Genomic DNA, 18,254 nt, shown 5'->3' with positions numbered 1-18,254 from the left:
TCCTGTTCTTCCTGGTATGTGTGCTTGTCCAAATCTGTCTGTAGCTGTCCATTGCTTTCTTTTGCTTGAGCATCTGCATCAGTAGGATATAACTGTGCTATGTCTCACGGAATGTTAGCAGTACTGTTACATTTTGTATTGGGCTAGAAAAAATGCATCACCCTGGCATTTTTAAGTGACGTCTCGATGCCTTTGAGAGGGCTCCTTTGATGCTTCAGCAGCTTGATATCTTTACTGGAGTGTGTTGTGTACGAGCCCCATTGGGCTGATTCTGGACGGGGTCCTCCTGTGAGGTCCTACTCCATTGCAAGGTAGAAATTTTGGCTACTTGGGAGGTGGGTGGAGTAGTGTACGTGACTTTATTGAGACAGGAGTCAACACTCATTTTTATTGTGTAGTTCTAATCATGCCCTTTTCATAGCATGCACTCTTTAGAGTGTACAACCAAGAGGAACTTACCCGAAAGGATAATCTTAATATTGTTGTAGTAGCTAAGTATTTCACTAATCTGAGAATATAAGCTAACCCCATGGAATTAGAATCAGAATACATTGCTCCATTGGGAAATGTGTTACTTCCTCCAAGACAGTGATGTTATTTTTTTGATCAGGGTTTGGTCAAGTGAGATTTAGGACACTTAAAGTGCACCACATATATTTTATGTAGCAAAACTAGCTTAGAGAAAAACCAGATTCTCTGTTTTTGATGCTTCTGACCCACTAATGTTCCTATTATTACCGATGAAAGGATATTGCATTTGGCTGTGTGTGCGCATTCGTGCATGCGTACATGCGTGCGTATGTTCATGTTAAACATATACCTCTATGGGTTAAGTATGAATAAAAGCACCAAGGTCTGCTCTCCTTAAATGTGCTTTAATTTTCATTAGTATTACCCTGACTTTAATGGCTAGAATGTAAGTGATTTTATCCCCTTGTGTCTATTTGCATGGCTAGATGTATGGCCTGGCTGACACTACATAAACTTCCATCACTCTTCTCCGGTTTCATTTCCGCTGTGCAAGCTGTATCTAATCAATAATGCAGAGCAACGCCATTGTATTTGATTGTTAGCAGCTGAGAATGTAGGTCAAATATTGTGTTCTAACAGAATTTGTCACTCATGTAGATGGGGGGTTTAGCTTCAAGTTTGACCCAGATGCTTTGGAAGCGTATTAAAGAGCAGTATACATTCAGTTCCCTCGCAAGTTATCTGTGATGCATCACTTTTTGGCACGGCCTAGGCCTACTTAATAATGGTTAGGGTCCCAGAGAGGGAAAGCTGAAAGAAATCTTTATTGGAGAATGTTGCACTCTCAGTGTGAGTAGCCAGATTGATCAAGATATGGAAATTCCACTCTCAGCATTTTTTTACATGCTTTTTATTATTTGATACTGTGTTGTGCTGTATTGTTAAATTAGGACATTCTTTTTTGGTGCAAAATACGAATGATATGATCTGTCTGTTGTTATAGGATAGTTGTCTATTCCTGGAAGTAAAACAAGTTCTAGGATCTCTTAGGAGATTATGAGATGCGAAATCCTCAAAAGCAAATGTCATAATACTATTTGTCCATTGTTATGGAATGTGATTATGTAGTGCTGCCAGTTTCATTTACTTTCTCATATTACATGAAGAACAAGTTGCCATGATGGGCCATAAAATACTAGGTTAGGGGTGTCAAACAGTCATGGAGGGCCGCAGTGTCTGCTGGTTTTTCGTGTGTTTCAGCGCAAGTCAGTAATTCAAGTCATTGATTGGTTAAAAAGTTCACGCACCTTGTACTCTAAGGCTTAATTACCTGCGGATTAAAAGGAAACCACAAATACCTGCAGACACTGTGGCCCTCCAGGACTGGAGTTTGACACCCCTGTCCTAGGTCATCTTAGGAGACATTAGTTTGAGTGGTGCAGAAATTTGTTTTTGCTCTGTTTTGCTGAAATCCTTGTTTTGAATTATAATCAGAACATAAAAACATCACGTGTCGTATTTTGTGTCCTGTCTTTAATGAAGGCATGGTATGCAATGGCTGTGGAAATATTTTTTAATGGAATAAATAAGAATATGAGCATTTTTGTGTTCTTTTGTAATGTTTGTTGGGAAACAGTTCAGTCTGAATGTTTTAATCTCAGTGAACACTGAACTCCAGACCACCCTCTCTGCTGATAGTGGGGCAGTACAATCCAGATGACCTACAGGTTTATCTTCTAATTCCTCAGGAATTTTCAGGACGTGTGATGTCATTTGTGAGCATGCAAAAGCTTTGTGGATGGAGAGTTCAGAAAGAAAACATATTCATTGTATTTTCTCCCTGGGATAATAACATCCTGATGGGGACCATTTAAGCACGTTTTCAGTGTCTTCCACCATGTTCATATTAGGCCAGTTCAGCAATGTTTTGTGCGATGGTCCTCAATTAGAGTGAGGACACTCGCCGGTTTATTTGTTCATTTTGTTGCTAGGAGGCGATGTTGTGGTGGATCTCTTTGATGAGTTTGCTCTGTAGCACCCAGCAGATGGACTGCGTGAGCTCTGGCTGGCTTTTGGGAGGTTGTCCGGGTGTCTCAGGGGACCTGCAATGGCTGTGTGGTGGTCCGGTGGTCAGAATGGCCGAGCATCACCACAGGGCGGACCGCACGGCCGAACTCGCAAAATGGGCTCCTCTCCTTGGCCGGTGGCCTCAGTCGACGTGGCACGATCCAAAAAGAACCGCCATATTGCAGCTTGCCAGAGTTCCACACTGTTTTTTTCCCCCTTTTTTATAAGACTAATGTTGAGTGAGTCAAGTCTCTCAGCTCCTGTTTTCCTTGCACCATATCCAGCCCTGAGAGGTTGGATTTGAGAATTTTGGAGAACTCTGGGTTATATTAAATAAAGAACACCATGTATTTGAATGTAGTCATTATAGTGTACAATATCACAGACTGAGAAAATGCTTAAAGCCACCCACGGTTAAAATTCTGTCCGATCAAGTGCTATAAATTCTTTACACATGCATTTTCAGGTAATCTCATTTACAGTAGTCACTATTAAAACATTTCTTAACATTAGAACCATTTAAAACCGTCACTCTCTGGGAGATAATGCTATAATCACTTGTGTGTCAGTTTGTGGGACTCCCAGCCACATTCAGCACTGGTGTGGTTCAGATTTGAAACTGATCATTGGGCAAATTTATGTTTTAACTGTCTCAGCTGAATGGCAAATCATTTTCCTAGAGAAGGTAATCTCAAATTGAATCAAGGGGATTCATATTCCTGAGTTGGTACCAGGGAATACGATCACAACTCATTCAGTCCAAACAGAACCACCTCCAATACATAATTCATTCTTACAGAACTTCATCCTGGTTAGCAGCTCTCCAGAACTCCTGTCCTGGAAGTATGACTCCTAGCCTGAGCCATGGTTAATTCTGTCTCACATGTGCAGACGTGTGAATGAGTTTGATCGCAGCCTGTATCGCTGATCTCTGTGAGCTGACGGGAGAGCCAGAGAGCCTACAGACCCTGGAGGACCAGCACTGGCGCACATCCGCCTGCCCTTTGCAGCTGCCAGCTGTGCAGCTGAGAATAGCACTAGGTTAAGTGCATCACCGCTCCGTGGAGTTCTTCACAAAAGCCGTCTGCGACCCTATCTGCGGATATCAGCGAAAGCCATTGGCATGAAAGAGAGCAAGGAACTGTTTTAGGTTGAGATGTTATCGTGTGATTGTTTCCCCTCATAAGCCATGGCTGCTTTCAAAGGGAGCACAGGAAACAGCAGTGGCAATCTACGCTGCGTGACATGAGAGCGTGTGGAAGGCTCACCAAATTATAGATTGTTCGGTCATTAAATATTGGGCGTTTTTGGCATGCTTCTGATCTTGGAACGATTATAGTCCGCTTATGTCCAAATTCAACGGGCTTATCGCCTATTCCCAAGTCCCCTTAATTTGTTTTTGACAAGACTTTTATGTTCTTTCAGCTCCAGTGAACCCTTGCCGCTCAGTAGGACAGGCCATTATCTGTGCATACATGGCTTTCATTTTCACATTCTGTCCCTGCTAAAAAGCTGAAGTCTCACTATCGTGCTATCATTCCTCTCACTTGGCAAATCTGGTTGGAGACATGAAAGGTTTTTTTTTTTTCCGTGCTGCACTTTGAGCGGAGGAAATACCAGACGTTCTCTCTTGATGTTTTGTTCTCAGGGCTTCAGACACCCTGATTTAGTGAAGCTCTGGGGTAAGTTATATATAATGGTTTCTGTACTTTCTGCAGTGGTTCTGAATGCTGGAGATGCAAAGAGAGAGAAGTGTGCATTGTTGTCATGACCCCAGTCATGTTGTTCGCTGGTTTGTTTATATGGTATCACCTCAAACTGAGGATAGATAACTGCTTCCATGTACAATGTATGATATTAAAAAGTACCACTTTTTAGTAAACAATTTAAATAGTCGTCTCCTTTGGAGTACATTCTGCACTTTACATTCATTACTTTTTGAGCATCCTTTTTATTTACACATTTTAACAAGTAAAATATTTGTTGAATCAATGAAGAAAGCTCAACTTTTTTTGTTGTTGCAAACAATGATTACATTTTAAATTAAGCTTCCTATATTATATTTTGTCTGTCTTGTATATTACATTTTTTGCTTGTTTAACTTGGAATATTGACTTGAAATGTGTAACTTTGATCACTGTAGAGAGTTAATTATCTGTATTGTCACCAGGGAAGATAAGTAGTTCAAGTAACAGAAGTACTGAACTGAAAGTCAAAACAAAGTAAATTTCCAATTTAACAAAAACAGGAATGGTAAAGGAAGTAATAACGTTCTGTTGGCGCATTAGCACATTGTCAGAAAATATATGGAATTCACCTTTGATAGAATTCTCGAACACCTGCTCAGCTGCGTTGAACTGCAAATAGCACCATCAGCTTCGCTGCCCTAAAACCCTTTGGGTCTCCTAGCAGGTTGCTTAGCAACAAATCCTCATACAACCTAAACTCCCTCCCACACTTTTCCCCCATTCATGCATTCATTCCCTAAACTCCAGAGTGAGTTCTGCCACTGTCTGCTTCAGGACAGCGGTGTGACCATGTGACTGTAGCAAGAAGCAAAAAGCCAGAGTTGCAGGTAGAAAATAGAACAGTTCAGTAGCTCTTCATAGTGCACAGACCAGATGGTATCACTACTCCGCATATCTACATAACATGTCTCCAGATTGTCAAGTAAGTTTAAAAAATAATGTGCTCATGCTTGGTGATTGGTGCAAGCCAGTCTATGTAGCTTATATGACTGTGCAGATGATTCCCACAGATAACTGGTGTTTACTAGTCTATGTAGCCTGAGTGTGCACATAATTCCCACAAAAGCTAACACTCATAATTAACTCCCTACCAGAGCTGCACACCAACCTTCCTGATTGATAGTGCTGTAAATGCTCTGCCAGGGTGCTTCTACACATCACAGTAATATAACATGTTTTAGGGAAAGTGACTCTCTTGATACAAGATATTGCAATCAGCTTTACTAAAATCCATTTCTAGGGATCCAATTAGAAATAGCTTTGGTATTTTGCTTTTTAGGATATAAATAATTTCCAGCTAACTGTCATCCCCCAAAAGATATGATACACGGGAGTTTGTTATCGTGACGAGAGGAGAGCTGTACACATGTTTAACAAGTCTCAATAATGAATAGACTAAATGATTTGGTTTTTTATCAGCTGTACTTTACAGTACATTTGTGCATTATGCACACAGTACAAGCATTGGATGGATTGAGAGTAAATATCCATGCTAATGTATGCTCATACAAGCAGGTTTAACTAAATATTTAGTCTGATTGTTTGCTTGCCGGTTGGATACCTGACATTAATTTTGAAGCGAATGTTATATATACAGCTATGCATCTATGCTGTTTCATTATATTTTTTAATATGAAATAATACAGTTGCAACAAATAGATAATTTGGGTCAAAGAACACCTTAAATACATTGGCAATGCATATATATGTCTTGCCCCCCTATTTTAAACACCAACATTTATAGCAGGAGGTTGTAAGTATGGTCCTGTGTATGCTCTTTGCTGTTTATACATTATAATATTAACACCATGAACATTGCACAATTATGTATCTGGTTGAGATAATGCAAAACTCTGCTATTTTTTGTCTGCATCCATTACGGGCTGTTATGTGTTATGTGTTATGTTTGCTGTGCAATTTGTCTGCTATTTATTGCCCTTGAAGCACGTTAGGTTATGGGTACACTTGGCCAATAAAGCCACAGGAGAATACTGCTGCCTTACCGGCTGGGGGGTCCACTAGCGCCGATCTGTTCATCATTATTGTAACCTAGCATAGATGTTTACTACATTTGCAATAAATTAACTTAATTCCTCCTACCATTCCCATCAATCTTCTCTCCCTGGTGCACTGCTACTGTGTCACACATCTGTTCTCGAAGCCGTGGACAAGGATTTGTTGTAGTTTTAGTCTGTAATATTCAAGAGGGGAGTTTGTCGTCATAAACTATAACGGGGTTTTGGGAATGCAATGCCAGTACAGTTAAAGATATATGGTGGGGATCAAGTTGTGGTGGGCAAAAGTGGTTCTGCTTGGATTGCCAAGTCTGGCGGAAACTGTTATTGCAGCCTAAATCTAAATCCCTCCACCGCTCAAGACCTCCCTGAGACTGAAGTCAATCTGAATTCAGGCCAGCAGTTGCACTGCTTGAAAATGATATTGACTAGTTAAATAAAGGATACACATGACTGTCCTCCCTGATCAATAGACAGTGCACCCTGATACATAGTCAATGCACACATGACCCAATTAGATGTTGTTTCTGCAGCGGATGATATTTGCAGCGGTGTCTCTAATGCCACAGATGATTCTGGCAGGGGGGATGGGGGATGGGGGGGTGGACAGAGAGCCCCCACATTGTAAGAGAAAAATGCAGCGCTGTCAGGGGAGCTGCTGTGTGGTGTGGCTGGCCAGCATTCGTCTGTGTGTACAATGTTGCAACAAGCTCTCCAGCTTCCTGTGGTTGTTCTCTTTCCTGTGGTGTGTCACTCAGCCAATTTTTTTTACTGTGGATTGTAATGTAATCTTATTAACGGTGGAAATTATATTAGCTAATGTATCCACATGCTCCTGTTATCGGTAATGTTTTCTGAAAGTGATGATCCATGGGATACCCTGGTCTTAGATATGATTTCTCACTTTGGGGGAAAAAAATTAGTCATAACTGGGGCAGAAATCATATTTCAGACAAGGGTGTCCCAAAACGGGATATGTGAAGGTTAGTGACACCCGTGTTTTAAACAAGCCATCATCCCACTGGTGTGGGGAGTTATACAGGCACCATTTAGATGAAAATAATGCCTAAAATTATATGCTTGTTTGACTGCCTTGACTGAAAAACAAGCAAACCAGCTGGCATCTGACAGAGAAAGTGTTCTTTATAATACAAACAGAAGGGCCATATTCAGCGAGGGAGAAAAGTCTTGAGATTTATCAGCTGCTGTTAAAACCTACCACGAAAGTAAACCACTACTACTTTGACGGAAAACCCTGTACTTCCGTACAGTGCAATTTGCCCCGATATGCTGGTCACACAGATGCGCGGAGTATAGTAATTACGCAGGCAGATGGCTGGTATAAGGTTAGCATTGTCAAAGTTTGTGCAGTGGCCAGTAACAGAAAGCAGACTGCATTGTTTGTGGTTTTAATGGCTGGAGTATTATGAATGAGCCACTTGTCCCAGCCTATTCTGTGTTCTCCCTATTTAAAAAAAAAAGTTAAACTATAAATCTGTAAAATTTATGAAAACTGGACAAAGTTGTACCCCACCCCCTGAAATAGCTGACATACATATGTATGTACAGACCAATATCAGATATGTATATGAAGTAGTGGATTTTAGTATTTAACAGGATTTTGAGTTGTTACACAGAGAAATGGTGAATTATTAGGATGTGGCTTATTTTGTGATGACCCTGACAGGAGCCTCACCACGTGATTGTGAGTAATTCATTTTAATATGTATTAAGTTTCAGACATTTCACATTCCAAGTTAATGAGAATCAGATTGCATTGAGTCCAGCCAGAGGGCTGGAATAACAAAAAATTTGGAGTCCATTAAGGTCAGTGAACAGCATTTCTTAATCTTCCAAATAATAGATTAACAAAAGATGTATAGCTGATTGGTGTTGATGGATGTCAGTGCAACGACATGGTGCATCTACAGATCCTATGTAGATTAACAACTTTATGTAAACCATTGTGCCTAATTCATGATTAGATGTTTCGTTCCAGTTGTGCTAAATTAACTGTGACACTGTCTCTCCCCGAGCTGATCGAGAGTACTAATGCCAAAAGTGCTTTTAAAAGTGATCTGAAGGTTTCTGGGGCTAGGGATAACTAATAGAACAAATGGGAAACACCCTTTTGCATCAAGTGCGTGCGTTGGGTCACTGTGTAAAATGTCAGTGAGGAAACATGCAGAACTGCAGTAGACAGAGGGGAAAATCAGTGTAAGTCATGAAGGGTCATGAAAAATCCAACGGATAGCTTGGAGCCTCCTACCATAGTCAGATGTTTATTTCAAATGCTTGGGCCCAAGCTGTAATTGTGGTCACTTAAGTGTGTACTTTGCACTGAGAACTGAACTGTTTACCTAAACTCCATAGCAGTGGATAAGAATAGTGATCTGCAAAATTATATGAAATAATGTTACAGCAGGATATCCCCTGCTTTGGCTCAGCTATTTTGAGGTTAAGGGTTCTATAGTCGGTCTCTCCAGCCTGAATATTCATGGATGAAAGCTGAAAATCCCTGAACAGCAAATGCAAAATCTTCAATTAAATTAAAAATAAAGCAGTGACAACATCGCATCTAACCTAAATGGATGCTACTCTTTTTCAGGATTAGTTGCCACAGCTGTAGGCAGCAGTGCTAATTATAAAAAATTAAATTAACCAATATTTCATTTCTTTTCACTCTCTTCTAGACTGTATTTAGTGGCATGATGAAGGTTTTAAAAGTAGACTTCCTGGTTTTTCTGATCTATTATTTGAGCCTGTTAAACGTACCAGTACAGCAGAACCGTACATTGGGTTGCAGTGCTTCACAAAAATCATGCTGAGTGAGTTTGAAAAGCTAATCTAACAGCAACATTTTCCGAAGCTTCAAATTTAGCTTGCCAACATTGCCTTACAGAGAAGGAAGTGGTGGCATTTGAAGAGTGTACCGAAATCAATTTTGAAATTTATATTGCTGTATATGATCCGGATTAATGTAACATTATGTAAAATTGTTTTGTAAAATTTTCCACACCTTTCTTTCAGCATGCTTATTTTTTCACAACTTGAAAAAATAAAAACAATCCCCATTTTACCCTTCTGTCTTCATTTAGTTTGCATAAATTTGCAACCAATGTTCTTTGTGAAATTGGTCTCAGAATTACTCTGAATATTTGGTGTCCAAGCAGATGCTATGAAGTGATTGCAACAGTTCATCAGAAATAGATTAATAACCGTAGTGATCTTCCAAATGGACCAGTATCACAAGCACTTTTTCTTTGATCTAAACAAACTATGGTATGCATCAAAACAATTTGTTGTACGCTTTTATTTCTGAGAACCTGAGAATCATTAGTCAGTGTAGGAGTGAACCTTTCAGTGGTCCTGTTTTCAAAAACAGTAATGATGCTGGCCAAGTATGATACTAGATCTTGCTCAATAATGTTCAACACAGTTTTAAAATGTTTGTAGGCCTAGATTGTGATGTAAATAAAGGCAAAACGATTTCAGTCTCAATCCGTTTAAAAAGAAAATTCTTGGCTGACACCACCATTAACATTTCATTAGTACTCAATGTCACAAGTATGTCTTTTGTGGAATGTGATAATGATCTTGGTGTCTAATGTATGTTTTTTTTTTTTAAGTTTTGGTTCCTGGAAATAAATGAAATACTTTTCCCATACTGCAGCTGCAGATGGGACCTGGCACATTTAATTGGTTGTTTGCAAGATAGTCTGTGACCTGCAGTAATTTGTGATGGAAGCCTTCACTGTCGCAGTGGCATGTTTGGGTTGGGAGGGAGAGGCCGTTGTCTGGAATCCGAGCTCATGCCTGTACAGGAGTGCCTGTCCTTTCCCCCACTCTTCAGAGCTCCAGGTCACAGTGCCACAATTTATAGCTCAGGCTTCCTCTAGTTTCTCACCGCCGGGGAGTTGCAGAGATGTGTTGCGCAGGTTTCTTCTGACCCATTTTCTCCACTGTGTTTGGATGCAGAATGGGGGCCCTTCATTTACATGCACGTGACATATATGTGTGATTTATATCCAGGCCCCTTGAGGAGTAAAGTTGAGCCATCCAGAAAGTGTGCAATTTCACTCGCCAAATGTTCTTGGGTGTTTTTCATTTTACTGTTTTTCCATACGGGTGAGACAATGTCTGTGCACATTTTTCAAGCTTTTCAGAATGATTTAAATTTAGCATAGGCACATATTAACAGTGTTTTCAACATGTATTACAAAAGTCCTATTAAACATTTTATTCAGCAGTGGCTACTAGCACGCTTTTCCAAGAAGAGCAGGTGTTCATCTGTGTTCTCCTTGATTGATGGAGAATGTTACAGCAGCCAATTGGTACCTGGTAGAAGGGCCTTCCAGGGACCATCATGGGAACATGTGCCACCACCAGACGTAACGCTTGGGCATATACGCTGCACACACTGCTGAGAAGATCTGCCTTTTTTCATTTGAACGGATTTGGGCAAAATTTCATGTATTGAATCGGTAAATCTAAGCACTTCAGCCAGTCACAGAGTGCAAGTGATTCATATCTTTTGAATGTCAACTTTTTCCTGTTCTAATGAATAAATCCCTGCACACACGTGTCTGATTAGTGGTCCGGTACACGTGAGAAACGACGGTGTCTGTTCTGCGTCAGGGCCCCAGGGCTGGCTGGGATAGCGAAGGTGACAGACTGCCAGGAGAGAAGGTTCTCCAGGACCTGAGGGTGACTCGAGAGCAGGAGACGCGGCTGAGGGAGATAGAGCAGCAGCTGGAGCAGGACCAGGTCGGCACGGTGAGTTCCGAACAGCCACATGGGCCTCGAGGGCCCACCTCCAATGAACCACATTCACTGCCTTTCCACTGCATGTGCACTGTTCTGGTCAAAAGCTTTAAGGAACATGTGGTCCTTATCATATGAGCACTTGGTGTGTGTGTTGCCAGGGCATAGGACTGTCAGTTTCCCTCCAGTGAACTTTCTTTTGACTTTTTAATTTTTGTTTTCTTTTCTACAGAGAGCACTGCCATTAATGTGCAGATGGTATATAAATATTATCTCGCTAAAATGCAACTCCAAAGGCTATGTGCATGTATGTGTGTGCTCATGCTCATGTTTCCTGCGTGCAGTTACTGTACTTTTGTCCCCTGTGTCCGATAAAGAAAAGCCCATCATTTGAGGTCAGTTCTCAGGTACGGTGTTGATTTTATGATATTGGACCTTGAGAAATGACCGAAGGTTCAACCAAATTCAACAGCTGCACTAACATTAGAGTGACCTGCATTTTCAGTTAAATAAACCCTTGGCTGCGGCCACTGCTTAGTCAGTCCATTTGTCATTTGCGTGCAATGTACTTTTAAAATGCAAAGGCCTGTCCAACATTTTCATCATCTTCCTCCCTGTCTCAGTGGAATGGCAAGTCTGGTCAGAGTTGAACTGTATCTTTGAGGAGAGAACTTTGTACAAAAGAAGAAACATAGTCAGCAGTTTTAGTGCAATTTTACTGTATTTTTGAATTGGAAATATAGTACATGCTTGCATAAGCGACCTTGTGCTGTCCATCTCTCCTCTCATCCCATCGAGGTCAGATTTGCAGGCGTTTCTTGTACATGGTTAAGAATAATTTTTTTAATTGATTGTGATGCAATCATAAGTAACATTTGTGGGGATTTTTAATAATGTACTAGTAATGCATTGTGTCATTTACAGTCAAGCGTTTTTGTTTATTTTTTCAGTGTTATGTTTAAAAATGGCACACTGTAAAATAACAAAAGCCCTAAGACAATAAAAAAAACAATACCCTCCTTTGTTTTGGTGGACCTTTTTTGGCTCCAGAATGCCTTCAATTGGAGGGCAGTTACACACCCGAACAGACTTAACGGTCTCATTTCTATGCCGTTTCATCCCATTGCTGACCCCATGCGTGGGGATCCTCAGCAGCAGTTAAAAGCTTGCTGAGATACCTTCTCAAATTCCTCCACCTCCAGGTTCCCTGGAAACCATTCAGCGCTGTCTCGTTGTGCAGAGCCTCCGTGGCGTTGCCGACACACAACTGCCGCGCTTCCCAAAGCCCCCGTTGCTAAGCGTCAGATGGAGGAATGTTCTTCGGACAAAGGGTGATGGATTTGTTTTCTGCGTACGCTGACATTTGTGACTTTCATTTAGTGTGCGGCGAGAAAGCAGTGGCATTGAATTCCTCAATTTCGCCGTGTCATTGTTCAAAGGGCATTCCCTTACAAATCCTGAACAATGCACCCAAAGAAATACCTGCTTCATCACCACCTACTTATATGCATGTTTTCACAATGGGTACCTCCTTTAGAAAGAGAAATCTCACTCCGGAGTTCACCACAATAGCCTGACTATTTTTCCCAGTACTTTTGTGTGTTTTGGTCCTCTGTTGTAGCCGTATACTGGTTCAAGTCTTTTTTAAAATAACATTTCATTTTAATCAAAAATACCACCCAACTGTATACTTTATTAGCAGGATACAATCTGTTTGACCTTAATGCCTGAAAGCAGTTTTCATTGTTTTTTTCCCTGATAGCATGTTGTATAATACTGATGGAGACAATTCCGTGGAATTGATTCATCCTGGCACGCTGTGTAAATTAACCAGCATTGAGCTGACATTTGGACTGAAACCTCTCTTTAATACCAAGCACAGAGCAGTGTTTGTGATTCAGTCCAAATCACCTCTAACTAAACAGAATCTGTGTAAACAACCCTCCAATTTGTGTTTAAAGATGACCGCTGTGCTGTGGTGCTGCCATTGCCTTTGTCTTGTGCTCACTTGTAAATTTACTGTGGTGTCTAAGGCCCGTATTTGCTTTGAATTGCAGCGATTAAGTTCAGCACAAAAGCAAGAAAACAACAAGTGTTCCACAAATGGGCTCATCATGATGAGCCTACAGTGTTTTGGCGAAAGCTCCTTTCCTCCACTCCCTACTAAATGCCGTTCTCTAATGCTCCTGCGGGAAGACGCGTCCTGTTCTCCGTTCAGTACCTTATTTACATTTCATTCATTCTATCATGAATGTAGATTTTTGTTAGTACAGTCAGTTTTGGGTTTGGTTCTAAAATGTAATTGCTTGACAGGGTTGTCAAAGGTCTATTGTACATTTGTCATTTGTTTAAATTGGGTCATTGTCAAAATGTCGCACATGGAAAATTCAGCAATAATGCCTGCCTGCTTTCCTGGGGCAAATAAAACCAGGCAAATTAAACTGCTTGGCCACTTGCCAAATTAGGCAAGTGATGATTTGGAGCTAATTTACAATGCAGTTATTTTACATTTCAATTACAAGCCACAGGGTCACGTTGGATTCTGAAACCACTGACCAGCCATAGAATCGGAATGTTACAACAGTAGACTATTGACCATGCCATGAAAGCACACCATTCCAGACAGTAATGTACACTGACTGGAGACAAACATCACATTTTAAGGATGAGGCTGAACTAAATAAAGGATAGTTAACTGACATACAGCACAGGCAGTGCTATTGATTTTTTTTGCTCTCCATTAACTGAGCAAATGTTAGCATAATTTTAGTGGGCTGCGTGGTTGCAAAATAATGTCTTTTATCTAGCTAATTATCTGGCTAGTTGGTACATGGTAATGTTAGATCGTACTTTCTGTTTTGACCTGCCCCGGCACTACAGATGAGAATTGTCTCAAATGTTAAAGCTGAAATCTTGATCAATGCACATCATTCCCTTTGAATGAATTGCATAAAGTAACGTATGAATAAAACATAAAATAAAACATATTCTGCCTTCCTTAGTGAATGTAGTGACTGCAAGTGCAATGAAGAAGCCATGTTGACTTCACAGGTTATTTCATGGCTAGCTATCTTGCATAAATAATTATTACTTGTGCTAGATTTAGTTACAAAATCTAATGCTTAATCTAAGGTCAATGTTCATCTAATGCTTTATTTAGATTTTTTTCCCCAATATGAGATGATACCAGATACTGAATATGTTATATGTTGTTACAGGCATTTAATATTTAATGGACTATGTGTCACAGGTCAGGATTGTAATTACCATATATTTCTATCCCATTAAAAAGCATAAATTTATTTTGAAGAAGTAGATTTCTTAGATACCTCACAGGGAAAGCGTGAACAAATCTTAACATTGAACCATATACCAAGGATAATGTGAATGAATGAAAGCAGCACTTTTCCAATAAAAAGTACTATGTAGGTTAAGCAAATCAGCCCACTGACATTTAAAAACCAACTTTGAATTCTAGGTGCTGACAACTTTGTACTGTTTGCTTTTTGCCAATGCGTCATTATAGAGGTATTTTTTTTTATTGAATGCAGACCACTGCCTTGTAGATGGGATTGTTTTGTCCAAATCCCCATTATGCCTCATTCCAAATGCTGGGGAACAGCATGAAATTTCTGAACAGGGAGCTAAATGCGAGCATAACCTCGAGTACATCTTGAACATCCTGTTCATCAAGTGTTTCAAGCATGAGGTAGACTTTTCATCTGGGTGCCTTAAATCCCAGTAGTTGCTTAAATAATGGTTTAAAGCACATGGGACTGTATGGAGCCTTTGAGATGTCTGTCAAGAGGTAGCTGGAGATCGTGGGCTTTAGTTTTATTTTCTGCCTTGCGGGGGTGGCTGGTCGGCAGGACAGTGATGGAGCATGTCAGTGAGGGACAGGGCATGATTGGAGAGGAGGAGTGGACAGCATGCTGAAAGGGCTTATTTATGTAGTCTAGCACTGATGATGTTAGGAGCCGCTGATGAGCATTCCTTCACACCGTCAGCCGGGCGTCTGTTAACCGCAGCTGTCAGCGGAGCTGCCTGCGGTCCTGACCTCCCACGTGTCCCACGACACTCACCGGCCCGGCTTTGCCATTAACTGTGCTCTCATGCGGCCATGGAAACTCTGAATTGCGGTTCACAATGACTGAATCTTAAACTCACAAAAATAAGGTATCAGGGTCATTTTGAATTGTCTCGTGATTGTGTACATGTTAATGAGTACAAGTCCTTTGAGTGCCCGGCTGGCATCTGGGTATTCCCTGCGGTTTTGGTGCGGTACGAGCGCATGCTGTCCTCTTCGTAGCTTACTGCGGCTCATTGTGACGCGTGTATCGAAGTTATTGTGTCCCATTCAGGGTCCAACGTGTGAAGCCCTCAGCGGTGAGTTTTGATGGCTTTGGCTGCTGTCTACGGGGGGGGCTTTTCAGAGGTGCGGTGGCAGCCTTTCGACACCAGCGGCACTTTGTATACCCCCCCCCCCCGGGATCAGGCTTGGGTGCTGAGGCTTTGAACCCGGGCCCTCCAGCCTCTCCGCGCTTTATTGAAGCCCCTGGGGTTTCCACAGGCAGACCCGCTTAGCACCGGGCTAGGATTCTTCTCACGGCCGTCTCACTAAACTACTGGGAAAATAAAGAGCCCTCTCCAAACTAAACTCACGCGAGTGTGCCTTTGACCTTTTTGCTATTTGTTGTGAAAATCAGATGACAAACGCAACTCTAAACATGCAGGGTAATTTGAGGCCGCGTGACAAACACGTAACAATTACTGTGCGGCAGCCAAAACATTGATGTGGAGTACTTGATCTGCATGTTTAACTTCAGCACGAAAATACCCTTTTCTGCCTGTTCCGGCAGTGTGTTTAGGAAAGGAACCTATAATGCACTGATGTCTTAGAGCTGCACTGTGCTTTGATGTCACTATTCTTCTGTTATGGTTTCAGTCCCAGTGAGTTGTATGAACCCACTACAGGGTCAAATCAATTCAGCATCTTTGAAATGATCCATGTCTACTAGTAAATTAAGTATGCTTTTAAATAAAGGAACAGAGACTTGAAACTAAGCTGTGACTAGGGAAAAACAAATTTAAGTCAGAATGTCTGCCTCTCAATTTTACCTCATCACTGAATAAGAAAATGCATTTAGGGTGCTTCTACACGCGGTATTTCACATTCCTACTCGCTTGTAGGAAATGGAAGAAGGAAATGTTTGCTTCATTACTTTCCCAAATATATGCATTATATATTCTTTGATTGCCTTACTTCACTTTACAGGGTTTGATTTCAGTTGCCAAGTTTTTTTTTTTTACTGTTCTCAACTTTGTGGTATGTTAATGTGCATCGTTTAAGGCAGAGATTGACAGCATTGAGTCCTCTAATTCCTCCTACTCAGTCTTTTCACGCTGTTGAATACCCTTCCAGTCTATAGTATTATGGAGATTTTACTGAATGGGAGAGAAGCAGAAGTTCTTATGTAACAGGTCTCAGTGGTTTGTGGGAATTAAGGAATTCCTCTGTGCCATCAGTTAAAAGTTTGATACAGATGTAAAATACTTAACAGGCTTTGAATGCCTGCACCTGTACGTTCAATGTCCCTTTGTTTTGAAATATAAATACTTAGTGTATTTGTCGTTTTACTTTAGTGCTGCAATGTTTATAACAATAATTTTAAATTTTGGTGTCACCTATTAGTCAACTGTGGCCATATCACAAAACCAGATAGCGAGATAGTTTTTTTTGACTTGATGACTATTATAAAAAAAGTATATTCAGAGGTAATTCTTGTTGGGTGTGGCAAATATTTATTGAGTAATTGAGTGCCGATAAAATGCCCATGCCTGTTATATTATGCAGAAAGAAGTATTTTAAGCATTTCTGTGACCAGTCACCAAGAGCTGTGACAAAATTCATAAAGGTATAAATATGTCAATTTATGCAGAAACTTTACCTAATAAACATGTTTAATCAATAATAAGGGTGTAAGAGATGCGTGGGTGAGTGGTCAGAAGACTTATGATGTTTGTAGAAAATACGGTTTGACCTTGGACCACGAGCAAAATTCCATACACGTATACTATAAATAATTGTGTCAAATCAGTGCAGTCATGTGATGATGACAGCAGTACATGTGAAAGGAAAACAGAAGGAAAAAGAAGAACTCATCCCATTACTACAGGCTGACAGCCATTTTGGCTCGAAAGTCTCAAAAATAGATCAAAACAATAGACTTTTATCCATTTTGGTGCAAAAGCCCAATAATGATGACCTACACAGCAGATGAACATTGACAGCTGAGAAAGTTGAGTCATCTCTCAGGAATATTGTTTGAAGTGCGCGTTTGCAATGGGACAGGAAAGCTGGCGATGATGATTTAGTCTGGCCACTCTTTGTAATTATGCCTTGCCTCTGGACAGCGAGCCCTGGTTCACACAGCAGCTTCATTTGATGCTAAATCAGTTGGAGAAGCTGGAGAAAACAGCCAGTTATGGCCTGACTTGTGCCTGCTTCACAACGATTTCCCTGCAGCCTGGTTACGGCAACACCGTGCGAGGCTAAGCCTGGCTCCTCTCGCTGTCAAATTTGCATGCTAATTGCCACGGCTGAGGGTATAATAGCCCAGTGCTGCCAGCAGCAGGCCTCTCTGTAAGGATGACACTGACAGGGATTGTGATCTGAAGTCTTGAGTTTGAGGATTGCTTCACCTCTGTTTTCTTTTCCCTAAAGCTGTGAAGTGACATTTCTGCTAGTGAAAGGAAGGGTTGTAACAACCCCCACATAGGCTGACAGTGGTTACTTAACCTATTCACCATTAGAATGAGAGCTTGCAAAGCAATTATAAACAAAACAAGTCTGGCAAAATAGTCACAATAAAGATTCAAAATATCTTATAGGCTGTTCCCTGTAGCTCTCCAGCTCTAGATTTTCTGCTCTAGTAGGTTCATCTTTCCTCTGGGACGGTGCTGGTCGGGAATGGTGATGACTACTAAGGAGCTTAAAAGCCTTGTCTGGCCTGTTTGAATGCCCCCACCTTATTAACATTACAGGGGAAAACTTTGGAGTTCAGCTGTGCCAGGTCATCCCTAGCCAAGGCAGCTATAAAGTTCATTGAGCTGCTGTGAGGGGTCCTTGTATGCTTATGTTAATTGGCCAGTCTTGAGTTTGACTTTTTGAGTCTGAACACATTCAAGA

General features: G+C 41.0%; 1 protein-coding gene across 4 annotated transcripts in view; it reads left to right on the top strand.

Annotated features, from left to right (window-relative positions):
* Window positions 1–18,254, top strand: part of fsip1 (fibrous sheath interacting protein 1) — a 65,383-nt gene that overhangs the window by 25,546 nt on the left and 21,583 nt on the right. For 2 of the 4 annotated variants that reach the window (XM_064326877.1, XM_064326860.1), the window contains one exon: window positions 10,940–11,077. In XM_064326877.1, coding sequence (XP_064182947.1) covers window positions 10,940–11,077 — 138 coding nt within the window. Of the gene's footprint in view, window positions 1–10,939; window positions 11,078–11,297; window positions 12,191–12,267; window positions 12,397–18,254 lie in introns of those variants that run through there. The other 2 variants (XM_064326887.1, XM_064326868.1) reach the window with 2 other exon arrangements.

Source organism: Anguilla rostrata, chromosome 1 (genome assembly GCF_018555375.3).
Source record: "Anguilla rostrata isolate EN2019 chromosome 1, ASM1855537v3, whole genome shotgun sequence".
Lineage (NCBI taxonomy): Eukaryota > Metazoa > Chordata > Actinopteri > Anguilliformes > Anguillidae > Anguilla > Anguilla rostrata.
The sequence above is the reverse complement of the archived record's forward strand: the minus strand, read 5'-3'. Positions and strand labels throughout refer to the sequence as shown.